At 40.5% G+C, this 22,279-nt stretch overlaps 3 protein-coding genes across 3 annotated transcripts; all 3 read left to right on the top strand.

The window, feature by feature from the left end:
- The first annotated feature begins 2,283 nt into the window (after positions 1-2,283).
- On the top strand, positions 2,284-8,832 carry LOC146464904 (uncharacterized). The gene has a single exon (XM_085129585.1). The coding sequence runs from the start codon at positions 2,284-2,286 to the stop codon at positions 8,830-8,832; it is 6,549 nt and encodes a 2,182-aa protein (XP_084985711.1).
- A 2,304-nt stretch (positions 8,833-11,136) lies between these two features.
- On the top strand, positions 11,137-15,658 carry LOC146464903 (carbohydrate sulfotransferase 5-like). The gene is made up of 2 exons (XM_085129415.1): positions 11,137-11,238; positions 14,313-15,658. Exon 2 carries the CDS (start codon positions 14,361-14,363, stop codon positions 15,597-15,599), a length of 1,239 nt encoding a protein of 412 aa, XP_084985541.1. The 5' UTR covers positions 11,137-11,238; positions 14,313-14,360; the 3' UTR covers positions 15,600-15,658.
- A 4,729-nt stretch (positions 15,659-20,387) lies between these two features.
- LOC146464902 (carbohydrate sulfotransferase 3-like) lies at positions 20,388-21,620 on the top strand. Its single transcript, XM_085129605.1, has one exon. The coding sequence runs from the start codon at positions 20,388-20,390 to the stop codon at positions 21,618-21,620; it is 1,233 nt and encodes a 410-aa protein (XP_084985731.1).
- The last annotated feature ends 659 nt before the right edge of the window (positions 21,621-22,279 follow it).

The raw sequence follows: 22,279 nt of genomic DNA, 5'->3' as shown, positions 1-22,279 counted from the left end.
ATTCAAGTCGGTAACATGACAGAGATAGTGTCTTATGACGTGTGAATTACGTCATCATTTCCGAGCGTCCGCCATTGTCAACCTGTCATTGATGTGATGATTTTTCACATAAGAGAACCCCTACATGGTACCAGAATTCTGTTTTGTGCGTGGTCCGAACAATTTTTTTACGCCTGAGAGGTAGCAACTGTAAAACAATACACTGACGGTTTTAATGTGAGTGCATGTGAACGGCACAATTAATGTTGTGCGGGCAGAACTAACGACACAAATGATAGATTGACTGGGAATTGACTCTTTAGTGTATGGTAAAGTGCTAAAGTGAATCCATGGACAGGGCGTTGTCCCGATTAAAATAACAGAGCACACGGGGAAAAGAAAAAATTAAATGGATGTTTTTCTATCACTACAGCAGTGCAAAAAAAAATGTTCTTTTAATTTAATTTACGGCACCATTCGAATTCCTCTTTGTAAGGGCCGGCATTTGAATGGAATCTTGAAGATTATTGATAAAAAGAAAACAAAAAAAACAAACCTCGGAAACAATTGTTATTTTTGAATTTTCTTTATGCTGTAATGAAAAGAAAAATTAGCAGATTTATGCTATCAATAAACTAAGGAAATTTCTACGGGAACTCTCGCTGGCGATGTTTAAAACTGACATGTAAGCTTCAAAACTCCGTTCAAATTTCAAAATGTAGATTGACTGGAAGTCTGGATTTATGAGGATTTCTTATAATGGCCACTACTGAAGGAGGTATCGCTTTCAATAATGTCGCGCAGACTGTCAAGAAATGAGCTCAATTTGAGTACAAACGTTAAGGGCTAACTGCATGCAGATCTAAACCCCAGGATAAAATTTTAAAGATAGGGTGTAGAGAGATGAGCCAAAACGAGAAACTTATCGTTGAAATCACACAGTTTCGCACGTTAAACACCGTGTTCATTCTTCGTCTCGGGTTTAAAACTGGGGCTAATCGTGCTATGCCACATATTATGGACATTATTTTTAAAAGCTAGGGAAAAGAGGAATCAAAGATTGCAACTTTGAAAAATTGGCCGTTATTCCCTCGGCGCGCCCTATTATATTAAAGATATTCGGTAAAATTGTCGTTTAGATCGCTTTTCACCAAATTGGATGGCGAATCTTACAAATAATCTTGCCTATTCACTGACTTTAGGACTTACGATTACTGAGGTTTACTGAGTTCGATGCGCGTATGACGTCACAAAGATGTCATACAAGCAACCGCATTTTAGAATCACCACGGGCGTCACTTTGCCGTCGGAGCAATGGCGGACGGGTTTTCGACGGTTTTCGGCCGCTTATTCCCAGGATCAGTAAGCTTGTGTAAAGCTAATTAATAGCTATTATTGCAATTACGAACTCATTAAATGGATTGGAACACGAAAAGGGCGAAAATAGAGGTAAAAATCTTCGTCGTAGTGGCGCTTTAATAACTGGTGACGGTTGACCGAACATTTTTCGCTTTCAACGAAGTTACTTTTCGTTTACTGAAAACGACGCGTCACATGGACTATTGCTGGAACACACGCTGAAGTAAGTCAGCCTTTTTAAGTATGAAGCAGGAGTTTCGATTCATAATTTCAACCAAAACCTGAGTTTTTGTGATTACGCTTTGCATGTCGACGACATAATAATAAGCTCACATTTCAGTCAAACTACTCAAATTACGATGGCGTTTTATGGAGCCCTCGCTAAATAACCCAATAACCCCTGTGTAAGAGGAGTTCTTTGCGCACTTTATATCCGCAAAATTAACCCGATTGGGGAGTGGCCACATATTGAAAGGTCACCGTGTAGTTATAAGGACAAACTCGCTTCACCAAGACTGTTGTTAGATCCCAAAGTGTTACTGCTGGGCTTCGCGTTTCCCAGCTGGGTTCCCTGCACAGACATTTAGTTTCGGGCATGCGCAGAGGTGGCCTTTAATGTTTACCACGAGGGCCACCGAGTTTTTACCTCAATTTTAAGTTCACTAAGGTTTATTAGTTTTCACGGTTTGTACGGCAGTTAAGTTGACCTTTATGAAGGCCCATCGGTGTAACTGGAATTGCGAGTTTGTCTCACGGTGCCTCGTGTCGAAATAAACGTTGAAATTTACGGCTGGTTTACATTCGCATCTACAGTAAAAACTCGACCTCAAGCATGGTTTGTCGATGGATGTGTGGTTTACAAGGATAAATACGGTTTACTTGGTTTTTCTATTGCAACTTTCACGGATAATTACGGGCATGGAAAACGAAAACATGGAATCTACAATGGCTTATGGTGAAGAAGGAATTTTCAAAGGTTATCGTTCGCGTTCGCCTTCAATTGACACGGCTTCGTTTCGCGCCATTTCACCGCTTAACACTCCACCGACGGATGCGGCATCAGAAATACGACTTCATGATTCAGTTAAGGTTCAAGGTTCGCTGAATATGGAGGAGAAATCGACGGAGAATGGTGCCGCGGAGTTAGAATCGGGTGCAAGGAAGAAAATTACAACGGATAAAGGTAAACAGTACGAGATACAAAGGTTAAAAGAGCGTAGAACTGTGGCTCTTCGCCACGTGACTAGGCAGATAAACAAAATGAAGCCTCTTCTTGTTGATCTTAACAATTTTGAGTTTGTGTCATCTGAAACGGAAGGTTTAAACAATTTACTCGTCAAGCTACAAGTTGCTCAGGATAATTTCCTCGAAGTGTTAGAGAATGAATCAGATATTGCCAGTGCTAATTCATGGTATGAAGTTCATGATGGAGATGTGTTTAAGTTTAAACAGTCTGTCTGTGAATACTTGTCTAAGGCGAAAGAGCTTCAGTCTGCTGAATTAAATTCTGCTGCTTCTAACAAGTCTCATCGCTCTAGAAAGTCTAATCACTCTGGACGTTCCAATTTGTCTTCACTTTCATCTAATGCGAATTTGATAAAAGCCAAGACTAGGGTTGCAGCCCTAGAAGTTGAGACAGCTTTTTTGAAGGAAAAACAGGCACTGAAAATGGCCGAGGAACAATTGGAGCTTAGGAAAAGTCTAGCTAAGGCAAAGGAAGAAGAAAGGATTTATGAACAAATGAACAGTGAAGAGTGGGTTTCCACACCTACATGTTTACAGACACAAAAGCTTCCAATATTCCCAGTGTCCAGTCTACTCCCAGCCAACATTACGAAGGATACAAACATTACCTCCCTGTCAACGCCAGGGTCGGTTGTAACGATGACAACGGCAGCAATGGTGACTAGTTCATCCTCATCAAATGCCACTCCAGTTTTAGAACCTGCTTCAAAGTCTTTTCCAGCACATTCTTCTGGCATTTATGTCTCAGGGCACCAGTACCCCACTCAAGCAAACCTTCTTAGTGGATATACTACAGAGCAAACAGGCCCCATTTACACAAGCCCAATGACAGCATCCAGATCAGGAAATTCAGGCTTTGACTTTGAAACCCATGTAGACATTGTGACTCCTGGGTGTGTAGTGAACCCCACTGAAATTCCCACAAGTGCACATCTTTCATCGACTCAACCCCATTTCGTAGACGGGCGTGCAGTTGTGTATTCTATCAGAGATCAATCACAGGGGATCTCACAGACACCCCAACGTGTTTATAGCCCTCCAAGTCGTTCAGCAAGTTTGTCTGTTAATCCCTTGACAGTCCAGGACAATACCTTTCAAGATATTGTAGACATTCAAAGAAAGCAGACGGAATTGTCTCGAATTATGGTTTCCCAGCAAGCAAGGAGCCTTCTTCCATCAACTGAGCCTCCGATGTTTTACGGTGACGCTATGGAATTTCCCGCATTTATGACTGCCTTTGAGTCTTTGATTGAATCAAAGGTTGAAGACTCCTGTGAAAGGCTGTATTTTCTGGGTCAGTACACTTCTGGTAAAGCTAAAGAAGTTATTGATGGTTGTCTTCAGAGAAAATCAGAAGGATCCTACAAAGAAGCCAAGGGACTGCTAAAGAGACAGTTTGGAGATCCATTCAAGATTGCAAATGCCCACATCACCAAACTGTCTTCATGGCAACCAATCAGAGCAAACGATGGCTCAGCTCTCCAAAATTTCTCTATTGCTCTGGACCAAGCAAAGTCTGCCATGAAAGGCATGTCTCACATGGACGATTTGAACACAGCTCATGTACTGCGACAGCTTTGGGAAAAGTTACCCAGGCATCTACGAAGCAAATGGACTGAAAGGAACAATAAGACCAAGATTGAAAAAGGAAGGATAGCTGACTTTGAGGAATTCTCACAATTTGTCCGCAAACAAGCTGAGCTTGCCACAGATCCTGTATTCTCAGAAGAAAATGTTACCAAACCTCATCATGATGAGAAAGACAAAGCCACTCATGTCAAATTCAGACGAAGGCCACGTAGCAGAGGAAAAGGAACAAGCCTTGCCACGGGATTAAAGCAGGAAGGTAGAAAGGAGCAGTCCACGTCGTGTTCCTTATGCAAAAGGCCTCACAACCTAAATGATTGTGAACAGTTTTTAAAGAAAACTCTAACTGAGCGACGGGAGTTTGTAGTGGAGAAGAAACTGTGCTTTGGTTGCTTTGGTGATCAGCACATTGCTAAAAACTGCAAGGAGCGGCAGACATGTAAGACTTGCAAAAGGCCACACCCCACATCGCTGCACGACTATGATTGGGCGAAGAAGATCAGCAACGACAGTGATAATCAACCTGGAGCTGAACCTCGGGTTAGCAGCAACCGCACTGCCATCTGTAACGTCACGGAAGCTGGAGATGTACCTATCAACATGGGCATATTACCAGTTCACTTGTTTCACAAGAGTGATCCAGCAAAGAAGATAAAGGTCTATGCACTGCTAGACAACGCCAGTGGTGGGACATTTGTGACTGAGAAGTCAATGAAGGCGCTTGGCATTGAGGGAAATGACACTGACCTTATCCTTACTACGATTCACGGAACGAGCAGTGTTACCACAAAGGCCATTGAAGGATTGGTGGTAGCCAACATTAAAGAAGAGGACGTGATCTTGGACCTACCTAGAACGTTTACGCGGCATATGATTCCAGCAGACCGCAATGAAATACCTCGACCTGACGTAATCTGCAAGATGTCTCATTTGACGAAAATCAGTGCAGAGATACCCCCCTACATGGCAGACATCGAAGTGGGTCTGCTAATTGGACTGAATTGCCCAAGCGCCCTACGTCCAAGAGAAATCGTTTACGGCAAAGATTCAGACCCGTACGCAGTTCGGTCACTCCTCGGATGGTACGTCAACGGGCCCCTCTGTAATCCACAGCTGAGTAGCCAGATTACATGCAACCGAATCAATCTTAGCCCTGAAGATACTATAATTACCCCTCGGGGATATCTAGTCACACAGAGAAAGGTGAAGGAGCGGATAACTCCACAAGCAGTTAGTCAGATGTTTGACTTGGACTTCTCTGAACGAGAAAAGGGGACAGCAATGTCACGTGAAGACATCAAGTTCTGCGAAACGGTGGAGAGCGGCATCGTTCATCTCGATGACCTGCATTATGAGATGCCCCTCCCATTTAAGCATCAGAACGTTCAGCTCCCTAACAACTATGCACTAGCAGAGAAGCGTCTGACTGGCCTAAAAAAGCGTCTGAAGGCCGATGACAGATATTGTGCGGATTACTGCAGTTTTATGGCTGATATCATCTCCAAAGGATATGCTCGCAAGGTGGATGACGAGTTCAAAGATAAGGTTGGAAGAACCTGGTACCTTCCTCATCACGGGATCTATCATCCACAGAAGTCGAAAGTACGAGTGGTGTTCGATTGTTCGGCTACGTTTGAAGGACAGTCCTTGAATGACAAGCTTCTTCAGGGACCGGATCTTACAAGTAACCTCCTTGGCGTGCTAACCAGATTTCGCCAGGAGAAGTATGCCTTTATGGCGGACATCGAGAAGATGTTCTTTCAAGTGAGAGTTAGAAAGGAAGATCAAAGTTTCCTCAGATTTTTGTGGTGGCCAAATGGAGACTTGGAGCAGAAAGCCGAAGAGTATTGTATGACTGTGCACCTTTTCGGGACAGTATCGTCTCCTGCATGTGCCAACTATGCACTTCAGCGTACAGCAGACGAAAACGAAGACAACTATGGAACTGAGGTAGCCAACACTCTTAGAAGGAACTTCTATGTAGATGATGTTCTAAAATCTGCAAGCAGCGAGGACAAAGCTATTGATCTAGCGAAGAACGTCAAGGCAGTTTGCAGGAATGGGGGATTCAACTTGACTAAGTTTGTGGGCAACACTGAACGCATCATTAAATCAATTCCTGACGAGCACAGAGCAGAGAATGTGAAGAGCCTTTCACTTGGCCAAGATAAGTTGCCCATTGAAAGAGCACTAGGAGTCATTTGGTGCATTGAATCAGATACGTTCAACTTCAGGATTGAACTTAAGGATAAGCCTTGCACACGTAGAGGCATCCTTTCAACGATTAGTTCCATCTACGATCCCTTAGGTTTCATCGCTCCGGTAGTACTTGTTGGAAAGAAGATATTACAAGACATCTGTCAGTCTAACAGCTGGGACGAACCCGTTGACGATGCAACCAAAAGCAGATGGGAAAAATGGCGGAATGAACTTTGCTTACTTGAAAGTTTAAAAGTGCCAAGAAGTTTCAAACCCGCAGAATTCGGAAAGATTGTGTCGGCACAGCTCCACTGTATGTCCGATGCTTCGACGTGTGGGTACGGACAGTGCTCATATTTGAGACTTGAAGACGAGAGCGGGAAGGTACATGTGTCGTTTGTTATGGGAAAGGCCCGAGTAACACCGAAGAAGACAGTCAGTATCCCGAGATTGGAATTGGCTGCTGCCACAATTTCTGTCAATATTGGGGACAAGTTAAAGGATGAATTGGAGTATGAGGACATAAAGGACTACTACTGGACGGACAGTAAAGTCGTCTTAGGCTTTATAAGTAATGAATCTCGTCGTTTTCATACCTACGTAGCCAACAGAGTTCAGCTTATCCACGAGCACACTACACCTTCACAATGGCACTATGTGGAAACTGCATTGAATACTGCTGATGAAGGGTCGAGAGGTATATCTCCAAAGGACTTTGTTGAGAAAGCGGCATGGATCACGGGTCCTGACTTCCTGAAAGAACCTGCAAAGAGCTGGCTGAAGGAAGAAACGTATGAAGACCACGTGGATCCAGATTCCCCGGAAGTCAAAAATGTTAAGGTTAACATTAGCACGGTGAAAGAGAGCAGTGATATTGTCAAGAGACTTCGACGATTCTCCAGTTGGTTTAAAGCAAAGATGGCTGTAGCACTTTGCCTGAAATACAAGAGACATCTGAGAGATAGAGTCCTAGCCAAGAGAAAAGTGTCCAGCGGTTTGGCATCTGATGAAGGACCTGCCGGACGTAAGGATGTCAATTCTACACGAGTCAACGTAGCTGACTTAGAAGAAGCAGAAATGGAGATCATAAAGCACGTACAAAGAAATGAGTTCCCGTCAGAAATTAAAAGTCTGCAAGACGTTCAAGAGAAAGTCGTCTACGGTAGTCGTAAGTCAGACAAAGAAAAGAAAGCCCTGTTTAGGAAGACAAGTTCTCTCCGCATGTTGGATCCAGTTCTAGACGGTGATGGTGTTATGAGAGTTGGTGGAAGAATACGGAAGGCCAATCTGCCCCCCACTCTAAAGAACCCAGTGATCCTACCAAAGTCAAGCCACATTAGTTCACTGATTATCAGCCATGTTCATGAAAGAACACATCATAGTGGAAGAGGGATAACTTTGAACGAGCTTCGTTCCTGTGGCTATTGGATTGTTAGCGGAAATGCGATGGTCAGACAGTTTATTTCTAAATGTGTAACATGTCGTCACCTTCGAGGGACCCAAGGAGAACAGAAAATGGCAGATTTGCCAAAGTCGCGCGTAGAGCCAACGCCACCCTTTACCTATTGTGGGGTCGACTACTTTGGCCCTTGGCACGTCCAACGAGGAAGATCTGTCGTGAAGAGATACGGAGCCTTGTTTACTTGCTTAGCAAGTAGAGCAGTACACATAGAGGTGGCAGATTCTTTGGAAACGGATTCGTTTATAAATGCACTCAGACGTTTCATCTGTAGACGGGGATCGGTCAGGGAAATCCGCTGCGATAGAGGAACGAATTTCATTGGTGCAGAAGCAGAACTCAAGAAAGCTATTGAAGAAATGGATGACCAGGAGATCAAAGCGGAACTCCTTAAGGAAAGCATCGATTGGATTAAGAACCCTGCATCTGCTAGCAATTTTGGTGGTGTCTGGGAAAGACAAATCAGGTCAATCAGAAATGTCATGAATGGTCTCATCAGAGAACATGGTAGTCGTCTGGACGAAGACTCGTTGAGGACCTTCCTTTGCGAAGCCGAATACACGATCAACAACAGACCTCTGACGGTGGAGACCCTCAGCGACCCACATTCTGCACCACCATTATCACCAAGTATGCTGCTTACAGGAAAGACAAGACTTGTGCTGCCCCCGCCTGGAGAATTCAAGAGAGAAGACCTGTACTGCAGAAAGATGTGGCGGCGTACACAGCATATGGCTCAAGAATTCTGGTCAAGATGGTGTAAAGAATATCTGCAGCAGTTACAAACAAGAAACAAGTGGATTCGGCCACGAAGAAATTTTCAGGTCGGAGATGTTGTGTTGTTGAAAGAAAACCAGTCTCCTAGAAACAGATGGCCCATGGCTAAAGTGGTGGAAACTCACCCTGATGATCAGGACCAAGTACGTTCGGTGACAGTGTTGACAAGTAATGGATCCAGACTGGAAAGACCTGTTAACAAGCTTGTGCTGCTCGTAGAAGCGTGAGAGACCGGGATTCCCCGACGAGGAGCCTGAGGAGCCAGAACTTTGTTAAGAAAGAGATTTACAGTGAAAGAAACTTAAAGTGTTTTCACTAAGCATGGAACATTGACATTGTGTTTGCTAAAGATTAGTTCCTTTTTGTAGAAAATGTTGGACATTTTGGGGAGCCATGTTACTGCTGGGCTTCGCGTTTCCCAGCTGGGTTCCCTGCACAGACATTTAGTTTCGGGCATGCGCAGAGGTGGCCTTTAATGTTTACCACGAGGGCCACCGAGTTTTTACCTCAATTTTAAGTTCACTAAGGTTTATTAGTTTTCACGGTTTGTACGGCAGTTAAGTTGACCTTTATGAAGGCCCATCGGTGTAACTGGAATTGCGAGTTTGTCTCACGGTGCCTCGTGTCGAAATAAACGTTGAAATTTACGGCTGGTTTACATTCGCATCTACACAAAGAATGTGAAGAATGTGTGTTTTCGCATTAAGAAATATCGTCTAGAGCCGAAAAACAAACTGACATTTATAGTGCCAAATAATCCTTCCTTCAAGTTCAGTTCCTACTTTCTGATGATATAGCCTCAACGATTATCACTCGAGATGCGAATTGTTGCTAATTAATTCGGACATTCTTTGGCCAGCGAGAGTGCGCTTCCGATTTTCTCAAATATTTCTAAACTTCGGCCGTATTTTTAAAAATAAACCTCGAAAACCTTTCAAAACTCACTAATACCTCGCTACAAACTCCAAATGAAGGAACTGATTAAATTTTAAGAGTGGCCGCGCTTTGAGTAGTGTTCGCAGGCTACGCTTTGAGCGATATTTTTGTGCATTTCCTCTTAAAAGCGGTACTCGCATCAAACTACGCTACAAGGATTCGTCGGAATGCATTATGGTGGCTTCGCAGCAGAATATTTAAGGCTGCGTACGTGAATAGCCTGGGTTTATTGTGCTAGAATTTCTCGGATACAATCGAGTGTACGGTATCACCGAATTTGCCTCGATTTCGCGGCCTTAATTAAAATACATGTACACTAAAGAACACTTATATAGCGGAGAAATCCTGTTTCATGTAGAAAGCCAGGTTTTTGAGAAGACAAAGAGTTTGAAATCAAGTGAAGATAAATTCCGATAAATTGCGGCGATTCGTTTCTCAGGATATTTGAAGCAATTCTTACGGAAAAAGACATTCGATGTTTTATGCAGATTTACTTTGTTGTGTTTATTGAAATGATGCAATGCTGCAGTTATTAAGAGCTTTTGTGGAAAATGTGGAAAAGTCACGTTGTCTACTTGAGACTTTATTCGGGAATAGCTTTGTATAGCAACGCTAAAAGAACTTCAAAGTAAATTTACCAGTTTCTTGTGCAAACCCAGCGCAGCGTTTTATAGAGCCACATCACTACCTAAATCCTTTCAAATCCTCGCACACGGTAACCATAAACATCAGTATCTCCCGCTAATTTAGTCGCAATAAACACAGTATTTACAAGCTCCGCAGTTAGGCTAGCCTATGTGGAAGACCTTAGATAACAAGGACATAAACCAGATTTCAGAGCCCAGCGGTTTTCGCGAAAACATGGGTTTGGTGGGAATGCCCATTCTCGCGGGATCACAAATCTGGTTCCAGTTCTTGTTATTTAAGGATTTTCAGCCTATGTACATGTATATGTGACCCTACTCGTCAATTCACGGTGAAGCTTTTAACGGTGGAGTATCTTACATTTCACGCCGTGGAATAGGCTCACGTCGTGAAAAATCAGTGAATATCAGTGAAAGCTTACAAAAAACCCTCGTTGTAAAACTTAATATCTTCGTCGTCAGCAAGAATAACTTGTGTGCCAAACTTATCAGGTAAACCATCTATCGAACGAGACACTTCGACCGTGAGAGATCGATACTTCGAGGGGACTGTACAAACAGCGGCTGCGGTCGCAAGCAAAGAACTCCGCCCATTAAACAATCGGAGGTATCATAAATTTTAATATAAATCATATTTTAATTTTTTTTTATAATTACGACTTTTCTTTATTTTAATTCAATTGACTGCCGAGTGCAGTATTATTCACAAGCTCTTAGCTTTACCGATTATCTGATATTTATTTGGAAGATACAATGTTTATTTGTTATTTAGGAAAAACAGTTTAACTCGGCAGTTAAATTCTCTGACAAATTATAGTACTGCAGCCTAAGTAATTAAATATTATTATTCTGCAGGATAAATTGCATAAAAGAAATGGGTTTCTATGGACACTCAAAAGGATATGATCATGAAATCACACAATACGTAAATAAATAAATTAATTAATTTAAGTCAGGTGTAAAGTTAAAGTTTCTACAAGGAAGCGGCTACCTTAAAAGTTCGGTCACCAAACGTAGAATTGAGCAAATCATCATCAGTTATTTCTTCTAAAAGTAAGTAGACCATTCAACAAATCATTTGATATCAGTATGTATGAAAAGGGATAAGAAGTAAGCTTAAATTTATTTTGATGGGAATAATTTACGGAGGCAAATATAAAGGAGACAATATAATCAAGGTAACAATGTTCTCTTTTATCAGCTGAGCGTCACGTACATCCCTTGTTTTCGTTAATGCAAACCTGAAATTTCAAAGAGCTTTAGTTGGATTGGCCAAAAATTAAAATCACAGATAAAATATCGCCTAAAACACTGACTAGGAGGTGAATGTAATTATGTCATGTTATATCATCTACAACTTTGTACAATAACACAGTAAAAAGGGGAGAGGATATAAGCGAGTTATCTGCAATTATCAAGTGAATATAGAAAATCGTGAATCGCAATTGTAACACCTGTAGGTGAATTGTGATAGCAGTTGTCATTTATAAAAAAATACGCGCTGTAAATTATAATATTGCTTATTGAATTCTGTTATAATGTATGTATCACAAAATATGACAACATACCCTACGTAGCCGTTATTCAAATAACCACGTCGCAAGAGACTTAAAGAAACCACGACGGCAACGCCAACGAAAACGTCACTTGAAAATATAATACGTTCTCGTTTCGCAAGTATTCCAATTCGTTTAACTTGTACAATGTGGCCGAACTATCCAATAACAGAACAGGAGGGAACGGCTTTTAAGTTGAGGTGGAAAATGAAAATTTACCGTCATGTGGTCACGTTCTCGACAAAACCTTGAATTTGGTCATTTCACGTTGTTTTTTGGCCGAGCACGGTGAAGAAATGTACCAAAATTTATAACGCACGTGCAGGGCCTTTGTTTTACTCATTAAGTACAATTGTTTTGTGACGTTCTCGTTGCCACCGCCGTAGTATAGCTTCTTAAACTCTCTATTTATAAGACTCATGCCGTCGTAATTTGTAATAATCCGAGCTGTCGTAAATTGTAACAACGCATTGCCATTTTTTTTTTAATTTTCGGGTTAGTGTTATCTAAGGGTAATTCCTTAGACAAAAATTAACAAAACAAAATTTCCTCGTCCAAAATAAAATTTAGTATTTAATCAAGAATTTTCAAAAAACCACATTTCACCATCTTGAATTAGTGCAATTCTTTTTAGGTCAATGTATTTTCAAAATAAAGTAATAAATCAAGTGTCTTTATCCACCGCCTCGGGAAAAGTTTCGCTGCAATTACTGGCTCAAAACTCACCGAGCAACAAGTTGCTATCAAACATAAATTAAATTAAAAAATTAATCTGAATTGAACTTGTATTCGCTTTTCGGAAATTTGAACAGTATTTGGTCCGATTTTGAGAACGTTACCGAATTTAGCGTGAATTCTATTACAGTTAATGGCAAATGGTACTGCTAATTCATGATAATTACGAACAAAGCTGTGTCAGGAAATTTTGAAATTTAAAGATGACCACTTTCGTTACATCTCTCACACCAATCAAAATATTAAGACTAGAAATACGTGACTCGCAAAACCTCGCGAACCTAGGGTTTTACGCCATGAGTAATGTCACAAGAAAATAGGATGCAACCGTGCATTTTTATCTTGCGAGCCTGTTACAATGCCACGATCGTTTTACCCAGAGGTTTCTTAAGGGTTTTAGAGGGCAGCGTAGAACTGGTACTGAGTAGAATTTCAAATTAAACAGTGCATGGCGGGTAAAACCTGAAATATTAAACAGTCAAGAATTGGAGGGAAACGGGGATAAAGGTCTGCATGGGGTTAATTGATTCCTAAGGATAGTTAGCTGATATGGCTAAACTTTGCCTGAGCATAGTGTGAATTTTACTTGAAAGTAACTTGACAGTAACTGTGTACTAGTTGATGCCTGGACAGAAAGTTGCTAACGAAGATGGCTCGCAGCTCCTCAGGAGTTGTTTCATAGAAGTCGTGGGGTCTCAGAAGGCGATTAACAGTGTTCGTAAAATCTCGAAAGAAATTGTAATCGCTCGAAAATTGTTCGGAAATCTTCGACGATACTTGACACAATGTAATCTAAAATGTGTATGACACTGACTTGTAAAACGTTAAAAACCGAACGTTTATAAAAACTTTAACAAGACGTTTCGGTCAAAAAATCTTCGTCCTTCGTCGGTTTAAAAAATGACAAATAAGCAAACGCTTATCTAACGGTTAACAGTATGCGCGTGCTACAATCACGACGCGTAACGAACGATCACCGCGCGAGAGAACAGATCACGTGAGTGAGCTATAAATTCCAGGAACATCAACATGTTCATTGCCCGCATTTCGGTCTCGCAGAGAATGCCAGGCCTCAAGAAAAAGTCTCTTGTGGTAATCACGCTCTTTGTCGACAATGGTGGCTCGGTCAAAATCTATACTATGGCCAAACTGATTCGCGTGTTGCGCTATCTTTGAGTTGTTATCGCCAACACGGACTGCTCTTCTGTGTTCTTTGATCCTTGTTGCCAAGGCTCTGTCCGTTTGCCCATAGTACTTGACACTGTTTGGCTAATAAGAGAGACACCGTTGAAAACATACAAAACGGTAAAAACATGTGAGAGGTAACTGTTTAACAGAGATACGTCATAATTAACTGATAGCTGAGAAATTGCCGACATTTTAGGCAATAGCCAGTCCGGCATAGTTATCAAATTTGATAACAGTGTGACGTCACAACATGGCGCCAACCCAGAGCTCGGTGAGTTTTCGGAGAGCGTTTAATTGTTTCGGTAATTTTTTCGGTTGTGTTCGCGTTCCATACTCAGAATTCCAGGCGCGAACATCGATAGAACAATAAACTTCAAGGCCCTGCAAAAATGGCGACCATCGGGAAAGAATTATGCGAGATCTTCCCTTGCGATTTGAAGAGGTGGTACGAAATGACAGTCCCTTTCAGGTATGTTTATTGTCTTGATAGCTGAGAAATGGCTTAAATTTTAATCGATAGATGAGAATCCAGGCTCCCCATACAGATAGATACTCGGGTATGGAAATCGAAACTACAGGACAACAGATCAGACAGTGAGACACTAGCGTGAACCAGGCTTGACATATGTTTCATCTTTGTTTTTGCAGTTTGAAATCGCACAAAGTTCAAGTACAGGCGATTTTCTGAGCCTAAACATGAGGGCCAGTTTAAGGTTTCTGTTATTTTGCACTGCTGGTGCCTCGCTGCTTCTGGTGTTTTTCTACAGTCAGAATTTGACAGGATCATGGCAGCCATCCATCCATTTCTTTCAAGAAATAAATTCCACCAGCAAATTGATGAAGGCGTTTATTCATTTCCGCAACCACGGAGACAAACAGCGACAACAACGGAAAACAGAAGTCCTAAAAACAGAGGAAAAACCAAAGATGTTTGGCAATGGGCAAAAAGCTAAAGAAAGTTTATCGAAGGAAAGCGACAGCGAAAGAAATGAGAAGCAGAAAACAAACAAGCAATCACCTGTGAGGAACAATCTCATCATATTGAGTCCAGCTCGAGGAGGATCTACTTTACTTGGCTCATTTTTTAACAACAATCCTCAAGTTATGTATTGCTACGAGCCATTATATCCCGTTGAGCAGAAAATGTTTGGCGTTCATCTGTTCCATCAAGATAAAGAACCGAAAAAGTACAAAGAAACTAGCATCGAAGTAATTGACGGTTTCTTCCAATGTGATTTTAGCAATGTCACTAAAGCATACTTTTCGGCGTTTACTAACAGCAGCTTTCACCGCAGTAAAAGTAAAACGCTGTCTAAGAAGTATTTGCCCCAGTTTTCGGATGCCCTACTAAGTGAATCCTGTAACCGTTACAATCACACTGTTGTCAAGATTTTATCTTCCCGGTTGCCTAACAGAACAATACAAAGTTTAGAAGAGCTTTTCCGACAGAAAAACGGATATGACGTAAGACTGGTCCACTTGGTTCGGGACCCAAGAGCAGTAATATACTCCAGGGTAAATTTAGGATGGATAAAAGATCACAGGAGTCCCAGGTTTAGTAGAAACGTCCATAGAATGTGTGATCCAATATTGAAGAATGTGCGGCTTGGTTTACTATCTCCCCCTCCTTGGCTTAAGAATCGTTTTAAAGTTATTCGCTACGAAGACCTCGCGTTGAATACACTAAACGTAACAAAGGAACTATACAAGTTCGCGGGATTTGATTGGTCGGCAAGTATTGATGAATGGATAAGTACTCTTTCGAAACATACAGGGAAAAGAGGCGCTCATTCGCTGCACAAAAATGCCTCAATTTCTATTGGCCATTGGAGAAACGCTCCGGAGCCATTCATAAGAGCTGTAGAAAATAACTGTGGTGATCTCATGAATTTTCTTGGCTACGAGAAATGGAGAAAGCAGGACGTTGAAAACTAAGGCATTTATCATGGGCGATTGATGTCCAATAACCTAGCTGGGTGTCATGAGATCTCTTGTAGCCGAGTATGGTATAAAATAATAAAAAAGACTAAAAATATACAACAGGGAGCTTCAAACTTTCTCTTAAACATGGTGCTTCGTAACAAAGTTGTTTGCAGATTCATTTAACCCTATCTAGACCGTTTTTTTGTCTTTTCAGACCGAGGAGGGGGGGGGGGGGGGGTGGATTCCGCCCCCATAACTTTGCAACTGTAGAAGCTATGACAATGAGGCTTGGAGGATACATGGTACATCCAAAGATGTTTTCTTTAAGGTCCGCAACGGGAAGTAATGACGTCATATGACGTGTCAATTTTGTCATGATTGCCAAATGACGGCCACCTTGGATTTCTAGATTTCCCCAAAACTTCAGGAAAGCGCCAAAATTAAGCGAAAAATAATTTTAACCAATAAAGGGACATTATATTTATATAAGGTAAAACAAAAAGGAAGAGGTATGAGGTAAAACAAGTAGTTTTTCTTCATTTTAATAAGGATTTGCAATTTTCTGAAAAAAACTGCCTGTCAACAAATTGATTGCCGTGGTAACATCAAAGTCAATGAACACTAACCAACCACATCAAATATTTTCCAGGTAAATTTATGAAAAAATCCTGAAGTTTCATGGCGTTTGTGCAAATATTGAAAAAGTCAGGTTTAAAGTCTCTGCGGGCAGAATTCCCCCCCCCCCCCCCCCCCGATCTTGATAGGGTTAACGCAGTGCATCATTAACTAAAGTGGATTTATTATGATGTTTTCTCGAGATGGCCGCTACTAGAGGCGCTCAGCTCCACCACCAACCTCCTTACGAGTCTCATGTTTCGTTTACGGCGTTGGATTGGAAAGGATGTTTTTACTTTCTTACAGTGCGATCATTCGGAACTTGCGGAATTTTCTCTCTTCATATGTCAGTTCCTTTCAGGGTTGCGACGTGATTAAAATTAGAAAAGTTTAAAAGTAATTTATGCCTATTTGAAAGGCCTTTGCAAGAGAAGAAGAATGGCGTTTTGTTTTCCTTTTTTTTAAATCTTGTTCCAGAGAAATTCAAATTTTTGCTTTAAAAAAATGATGACGTCACAAATCGTCTCACAATGAAGATAAATCACGAAACAAGAATATCTCTGGAAATATTAAAGTGATCCCATTCAAACTTGGCACCAATAATATTCGCCACGCAATACACACAACATTTCGATGTGGCCATGGCATTATTCCTGGCCTCAGTTCCTTTCTGCTATGAACCAAATATCTCCATTTTTGACCAGATAAGGAGAGGCAGGCAGTCCTACTTGAAACACACGAAATCGGCTATGCTACGCTACGTCTCCTCACCAGCTTACTGGAAGTAAATGATGTCTGATTCAGACAAAAAATGAGAGAGCGTTAATCGGACATGAAAAAGACCTAAAAGCAAATTGTTGCCATGGCAACAGACAGCAGTAGGCGACATTTTGTGTCTTATCCGAGGTACATTTCTGGTGTCAAGCCATTTGAGCAGCATCACTTCAATATTTTCCGACATATTCTTGATTCTGAGAGTTGTCTTTGAGCAGAGACGATTGGTGACGTCTCAGTCTTCTCATCAAATACTTGCATCTTTCTGGAAAGAGAGAAAATATTTCAGAAAAGAAAACGCCGTTATTCGTCATTTTGAAAGGCCTTTTAATTTTAATTTAGCCTGTGGACAGCCTCCCAATCTTTTGTACAGGACAAAGAGAACCCAGCTTGGGAGCCTGCTTACAAACTATTGTAATTGGACTGTTGTGAATTGTGGTAACAGATGTCATGAATTAAAGTTCGCGCTGTGAATTGATTTAACGCTTGTTGAATTTTGTAATAAACTTACCGAACGCAAATTGTAATAACAGTGATGTATTTCGTCAGTAATAATCGGAGGTATCATAAATTTTAATATCATATTTTAATTTTTTCTCATAATTACGACTTTTCTTTATTTTTATTCAATTGACTGCTGAGTGCAGTATTATTCACAAGCTCTTAGCTTTACCGATTATCTGATATTTATTTGGAAGATACCATGTGTATTTGTTATTTAGGAAAAACAGTTTAACTCGGCAGTTAAATTCTCTGACAAATTATAGTACTGCAGCCTAAGTAATTAAATATTATTATTCTGCAGGATAAATTGCATAAAAGAAATGAGTTTCTATGGACACTCAAAAGGATATGATCATGAAATCACACATCACCTAAATAAATCAATTAAAGTCAGCTGTAAAGTTAAAATTTCTACAAGGAAGCGGCTACCTTAAAAGTTCGGTCACCAAACGTAGAATTGAGCAAATCATCATCAGTTATTTCTTCTAAAAGTAAGTAGACCATTCAAGAAATCATTTGATATCCCTATGTACGAAAAGGGATAAAAAGTAAGCTTGAATTTATTTTGATGGGAATAATTTACGGAGGCAAATATAAAGGAGATAATATAATGAAGGTAACAATGTTCTCTTTTATCAGCTTAGCGTCACGTACATCCCTTGTTTTCGTTAATGCAAACCTGAAATTTCGAAGAGCTTTAGTTGAATTGGCCAAAAATTAAAATCACAGATAAAATATCGCCTAAAACACTGACTAGGAGGTGAATGTAATTATGTCATGTTATATCATCTACAACTTTGTACAAGAGTTCACAAGTATACCGACACCACAATAACACAGTAAAAAGGGGAGAGGATATAAGCGAGTTATCCGTGCAATTATCAAGTGAATATAGAAAATCGTGAATCGCAATTGTAACACCTGTAGGTGAATTGTGATGGCAGTTGCCATAAATAAAAATACGCGCTGTAAATTATAATAATGCTTATTGAATTCTGTTATAATGTATGTATCACAAAATATGACAACATACCCTACGTAGCCGTTATTCAAATAACCGCGTCGTAAGAGACTGATAGGGACTTAAAGAAACCACGACGGCAACGCCAACGAAAACGTCACTTGAAAATATAATAAGTTCTCGTTACTTATGCTACTTGGCGAGTATTCCAATTCGTTTAACTTGTACAATGTGGCCGAACTATCCAATAACAGAACAGGAGGGAACGGCTTTCAAGTTGAGGTGGAGAATGAAAATTTACCGTCATGTGGTCACGTTCTCGACAAAACCTTGAATTTGGTCATTTCACGTTGTTTTTTGGCCGAGCACGGTGAAGAAATGTACCAAAATTTATAACGCACGTGCAGGGCCTTTGATTTACTCATTAAATACAATTGTTTTGTGACGTTCTCGTTGCCACCGCCGTAGTATAGCTTCTTAAACTCTCTATTTATAAGACTCATGCCGTCGTAATTTGTAATAATCCGAGCTGTCGTAAATTGTAACAACGCATTGCCATTTTTTTTTTAATTTTCGGGTTAGTGTTATCTAAGGGTAATTCCTTAGACAAAAATTAACAAAACAAAATTTCCTCGTCCAAAATAAAATTTAGTATTTAATCAAGAATTTTCAAAAAACCACATTTCACCATCTTGAATTAGTGCAATTCTTTTTAGGTCAATGTATTTTCAAAATAAAGTAATAAATCAAGTGTCTTTATCCACCGCCTCGGGAAAAGTTTCGCTGCAATTACTGGCTCAAAACTCACCGAGCAACAAGTTGCTATCAAACATAAATTAAATTAAAAAATTAATCTGAATTGAACTTGTATTCGCTTTTCGGAAATTTGAACAGTATTTGGTCCGATTTTGAGAACGTTACCGAATTTAGCGTGAATTCTATTACAGTTAATGGCAAATGGTACTGCTAATTCATGATAATTACGAACAAAGCTGTGTCAGGAAATTTTGAAATTTAAAGATGACCACTTTCGTTACATCTCTCACACCAATCAAAATATTAAGACTAGAAATACGTGACTCGCAAAACCTCGCGAACCTAGGGCTTTACGCCATGAGTAATGTCACAAGAAAATAAGATGCAACGGTGCATTTTCATCTTACGAGCCTGTTACAATGCCACGATCGTTTTTCCCAGAGGTTTCTTAAGGGTTTTTAGAGGGCAGCGTAGAACTGGTACTGAGTAGAATTTCAAATTAAACAGTGCATGGCGGGTAAAACCTGAAATATCAAACAGTAAAGAATTGGAGGGAAACGGGGATAAAGGTCTGCATGGGGTTAATTGATACCTGAGGAACCTGAGGATAGTTAGCTGACATGGCTAAACTTTGCCTGAGCATAGTGTGAATTTTACTTGAAAGTAACTTGACAGTAACTGTGCACTAGTTGATGCCTGGAGAGAAAGTTGCTAACGAAGATGGCTCGCAGCTCCTCAGGAGTTGTTTCATAGAAGTCGTGGGGTCTCAGAAGGCGATTAACAGTGTTCGTAAAATCTCGAAAGAAATTGTAATCACTCGAAAATTGTTCGGAAATCTTCGACGATACTTGACACTGTTCGGCTAATAAGAGGGACACCGTTGAAAACATACAAAGCCGTAAAAACACGTGAGAGGTAACTGGTTAACAGAGATACGTCATAATTAACTGATAGCTGAGAAATTGACTACATTTTAGGCAATAGCTGAGAAATGGCTTAAATTTTAATCGACAAATGAGAATCCAGCTTCCCCATACAGATAGATACTCGGGTATGGAAATCGAAACTACAGGACAACAGATCAGACATTAAGACACTAGCGTGAACCAGGCTTGACATATGTTTCATCTTTGTTTTTGCAGTTTGAAATCGCACAAAGTTAAAGTACAGGCAATTTTCTGAGCCTAAACATGAGGGCCAGTTTAAGGTTTCTGTTATTTTGCACTGCTGGTGCCTCGCTGCTTCTGGTGTTTTTCTACAGTCAGAATTTGACAGGATCATGGCAGCCATCCATCCATTTCTTTCAAAAAATAAATTCCACCAGCAAATTGATGAAGGCGTTTCTTCATTTCCGCAACCACGGAGACAAACAGCGACAACAACGGAAAACAGAAGTCCTAAAAACAGAGGAAAAACCAAAAATGTTTGGGAATGGGCAAAAGGCTAAAGAAATTTTATCGAAAGTAAGCGACAGCCAAAGAAATGAGAAGCAGAAAATAGACAAGCAATTACCTTTGAGGAACAATCTCATCATATTGAGTCCAGCTCGAGGAGGATCTACTTTACTTGGCTCATTTTTTAACAACAATCCTCAAGTTATGTATTGCTACGAGCCATTATTTCCCGTTGAGCAGAAAATGTTTGGCGTTCATCTGTTCCATCAAGATAAAGAACCGAAAAAGTACAAAGAAACTAGCATCAAAGTGATTGACGGTTTCTTTCAATGTGATTTTAGCAATGTCACTAAAGCATATTTTTCGGCGTTTACTAAAAGCGGCTCTCACCGCAGTAAAAGTAAAACGCTTTCTAAGAAGTATTTGCCCCAGTTTTCGAATGCCCCACTAAGTGAATCCTGTAACCGGTACAATCACACTGTTGTCAAGATTTTATCTTCCCGATTGCCTAACAGAACAATACAAAGTTTAGAAGAGCTTTTCCGACAGAAAAACGGATATGACGTAAGACTGGTCCACTTGGTTCGGGACCCAAGAGCGGTAATATACTCCAGGGTAAATTTAGGATGGATAAAAGATCACAGGAGTCCCAGGTTTAGTAGAAACGTCCATAGAATGTGTGATCCAATATTGAAGAATGTTCGGCTTGGTTTACTATCTCCCCCTCCTTGGCTTAAGAATCGTTTTAAAGTAATTCGCTACGAAGACCTTGCGTTGAATACACTAAACGTAACAAAGGAACTATACAAGTTCGCGGGATTTGATTGGTCGGCAAGTATTGATGAATGGATAAGTACTCTTTCGAAACATACAGGGGAAAGAGGAGCTTATTCGCTGCACAAAAATGCCTCAATTTCTATTGGCCATTGGAGAAACGCTCCGGAGCCATTCATAAGAGCTGTAGAAAATAACTGTGGTGATCTCATGAATTTTCTTGGCTACGAGAAATGGAGGAAGGAGGAAAAGTGAGATTGTCTTCCAAAGGTTTTGTTTAGTTTCATGAGATCTATTGTAGGATACCGAGGTGTTGGACTGCAAGACATCAATTTTATCTAGGCTGTGGGAATATAAATTGTAATCGAGTATTTAGTTACAATAAACAATGTTAGGTTTAATAGGCCATTTTCATGACGGCGTCATTTTACTACAACTACCAGAACTCATTTTGTTTTCCTTTTCAAATTCAAATTTTGTAATCCCAGTGGACAGCAAAGAACAATAGCTCTAATTAGCATGAGAAAACAAAAACCAGAAGGATGCTGGTAGTTGTAGTAAAATGACGCCATAGTCAAAATGTCCTATTCAAGTCGGTAACATGACAGAGATAGTGCCTTATGACGTGTGAATTACGTCATTATTTCCGAACGTCCACCATTATCAACCTGTCATCGATGTGATTTGCCAAAATGAACTCAGTAGGAAATCTGAATCACCCAAAAGCCGAAGAGGAAGACTCCCATATAAAAGTGACCGGCGTGATCGTCGGAAATTTTGAAGAGAACCCCTAAAAGGTACCAGAATTCTGTTTTCATACGCCTAAGAGGTAGCAACTGTAAAACAATATACTGACAGTTTTAATGTAAATGTGAACGGTACAATTAATATTGTGCCGGTAAAAGTAACGACAC

This window comes from Pavona decussata, unplaced genomic scaffold, assembly GCF_977016875.1.
Source record: "Pavona decussata unplaced genomic scaffold, jaPavDecu1.1 SCAFFOLD_161, whole genome shotgun sequence".
NCBI lineage: Eukaryota > Metazoa > Cnidaria > Anthozoa > Scleractinia > Agariciidae > Pavona > Pavona decussata.
The sequence above is the reverse complement of the archived record's forward strand: the minus strand, read 5'-3'. Positions and strand labels throughout refer to the sequence as shown.

Excerpts from the sequence above, each read along its gene's own strand:
- LOC146464903 (XM_085129415.1), top strand. The coding sequence starts at position 14,361 with ATGAGGGCCAGTTTAAGGTTTCTGTTATTTTGCACTGCTGGTGCCTCG.
- LOC146464904 (XM_085129585.1), top strand. The coding sequence starts at position 2,284 with ATGGCTTATGGTGAAGAAGGAATTTTCAAAGGTTATCGTTCGCGTTCG.
- LOC146464902 (XM_085129605.1), top strand. The coding sequence starts at position 20,388 with ATGAGGGCCAGTTTAAGGTTTCTGTTATTTTGCACTGCTGGTGCCTCG.